Source organism: Galeopterus variegatus, unplaced genomic scaffold (genome assembly GCF_000696425.1).
Source record: "Galeopterus variegatus unplaced genomic scaffold, G_variegatus-3.0.2 Scaffold2649, whole genome shotgun sequence".
Taxonomy (NCBI): domain Eukaryota; kingdom Metazoa; phylum Chordata; class Mammalia; order Dermoptera; family Cynocephalidae; genus Galeopterus; species Galeopterus variegatus.
The window spans coordinates 27,886-30,396 of NW_007728760.1; the positions used below are offsets into that span (position 1 = coordinate 27,886).

The window sequence follows — 2,511 nt, forward strand, 5'->3', positions numbered from 1 at the left end:
CGGAAAAAAAAAAAAAAAAAAAAAAAAAAAAAAAAAAAAAAAGGAAAAACAAGAAAATAAAAGTCATACCCATAAGTCTTAATCTCAGGGGATGTGGAAAATCAGCATCAATTTCTGTTCTTAGCAACTCCTTAGCAATAGCAAATATTTCTTGGGCAGTAGAAACAACAGATGAAACTGTAGATGCACGAGTTTTTACTTCAAAATTCACATTCTTCAGCTTAATGGTAACAGTTCTACCCTATAACATAAGAATACGTCATTATATATGGCTTTCTAACTTCTAGAAAAAAGTTATATTTACAGGTTAGAAAAATTCAGAAAAGTCTCTTGAGTACAGCACATATAAGAATATGGAAGTATAATCAATTATTTATAAAACATGGTAATGAGAACTGTCATAAAGAATATTTAAAATCCATAAGTAATCTAAAAGTTCCATTTTGGCCAATAATTATTATTCCTTTCCTCAACCAAATTTTTATACATGACCTTTATATAAAGGGCAGAGTTAACTAATCATTTTTCTTTTTAGTAACTCTCTTTTAGAGGTTAATTCAGTATCTAAAAAGGAAGGAAAAACAAATCTTTCTAAAGGTGGCTCATTGAAAAGATCTTACATGTAAGAACTCCCTTTACAGTTAGTGTTTTATGGGTACAGAGTTTCAAGTGGGGATGATGAAAAAGTCTGGTGATGGATGATAGTGACGATTGCACAACAATGAAAACGTACTTAATGCCACTGAACCACACACTTGAAAATGGTTAAAATGGTAAATATTTTATGTTATGTGTATTTTAGTGAAACATAATTCCTGCCCTCCCTCACTTGAGGATGGGTTAGACTTACTGACTCACTTCCAAAGGAAAAACAGTAACTTCACAGTGGAGAAACCTAGCAAACACTACCTTAACCAAATGATGAAGCTTAACATTACTCATGATGTCATGTGGCTATCATATACCCCCTGATAGGATGTGATGAGAAGGGCACTTCACCTTTGTGGCATTCTTTCTAAAACCCCTAATCCCAGTCTACTCATGAAAAAAACCATCAGACAAACCCACGTTGGGGGACATTATGCAGGATACCTGGCTAGTATTCCTCAAGACTGCCAAGGTCATGAAAAAGAAGGGAAGACTAAGAAACTGTCACAGACCAGAGGAGACTGAGGAGACATGACAGCTAAATGCCATGTACTTCCCTGGACTGAAGCCTGGAAGAGAGAGGACATTAAATGGAAAAATAAGTAAAATTGAAATGAAGTCTGGAGTTTAGTTAATAGCAATGTGCTGTCACAGTTTCTTACTTTTGACAAATGTACTATGGTAACATAAAATGTTAATAATGGAGGAAACTGGGTGAGGAGTATACTGGAACTCAATATTACTTTTGCAACTTTTCTGTAAATCTAAGATGATTCTAAAATTAAACATTTATTTAAAATATATTTTAAAAAGAATTCTCTTTATACTCAAGGTATGATAGAGAAGGATTTTAAGAAAGATATTCATCATATACCCCATTCTTTGTAATAACTTTTTAATAATTTCTTTTTTTTTTTTTTTAATTTTTATTTTGTCAATATACATTGTATATGATTATTATGGCCCTTACCGAACTTTTTAATAATTTCATACTACACTTTTGTAATAGCTCTACTACTGGTCTGAGAGTGTTGGGAAAATACTAAATATGGATCTTTGTGAGTAAAGATTACAAAACAGAAAGTTCAAAGCCTTCCAGGCTTTTTTCCTCAATGTGTTAAGCAACTTGGGTTAGAACCATGAAATAAAATGCCTATTCTAGAAAGTCACTGTCTACATAAAAAAAACATTAAAGAATGATTGGAAAGGCACTTATAATATGTGAATACAGTTCTAGGGAAATCCTTCCCTTTGCTTTATTCTCTAACGCCAATATAACTCTGATTTTGAACTTACTCAAATATACTCCCAAGGTAGTATAAAGTCCTCTCAAATTATACTAGAACCAATCCAGCCAGTTAAGTTTCTTCTTCATAGAATTTTCTCATCATAGACCTCAAACGTGGGTCAGAATTGAGTTTGCCTCTGGTTGCTAGGGATAGGAAAACTCTATTCTAATATTTACTAATTTGTATTCACCTTTAAGAAATGTGTAATCTAACTTTTGCTTTAAGGTAACATTTTATTACTAAAAAATTTAAAAACTAAGAACACCACATCAAAATAAAGTACCTTAAGTCCTTCTTTTTGTAGATCTCGAGCAACTTCATTGCAAAGTTCTTGGCACAAGCTGTACTGCTCTTCTGCTTTACTTATTTCACTGAATGTCCTAGAAAGACAAGAATGATTTTGGTGCACAAGAATGATTTTGGTGCACTAACTAGATTTTTGTTCATTTTTTTCTATTTTATTTGACCTTTTTTTTTTTTCCTTTTTGTCTCTTTTTTCGTGTCCGGCAACGGATCGCAACCCTCAGTGTTGCGCCCGTACCGGACCGGGACCGGCAACGGGATCGCAACCCTC

At 33.2% G+C, this 2,511-nt stretch overlaps 1 protein-coding gene across 1 annotated transcript in view; it reads right to left on the bottom strand.

The window, feature by feature from the left end:
- POLK (polymerase (DNA directed) kappa) overlaps window positions 1–2,511 on the bottom strand; it is a 41,272-nt gene that overhangs the window by 5,787 nt on the left and 32,974 nt on the right. Inside the window, exons 10-11 of the mRNA XM_008582501.1 lie at window positions 2,221–2,317; window positions 70–241 (exon numbers count right to left, since the gene is read on the bottom strand). Of these exons, the coding sequence (XP_008580723.1) occupies window positions 70–241; window positions 2,221–2,317 (269 nt within the window). The remainder of the gene's footprint in view (window positions 1–69; window positions 242–2,220; window positions 2,318–2,511) is intronic.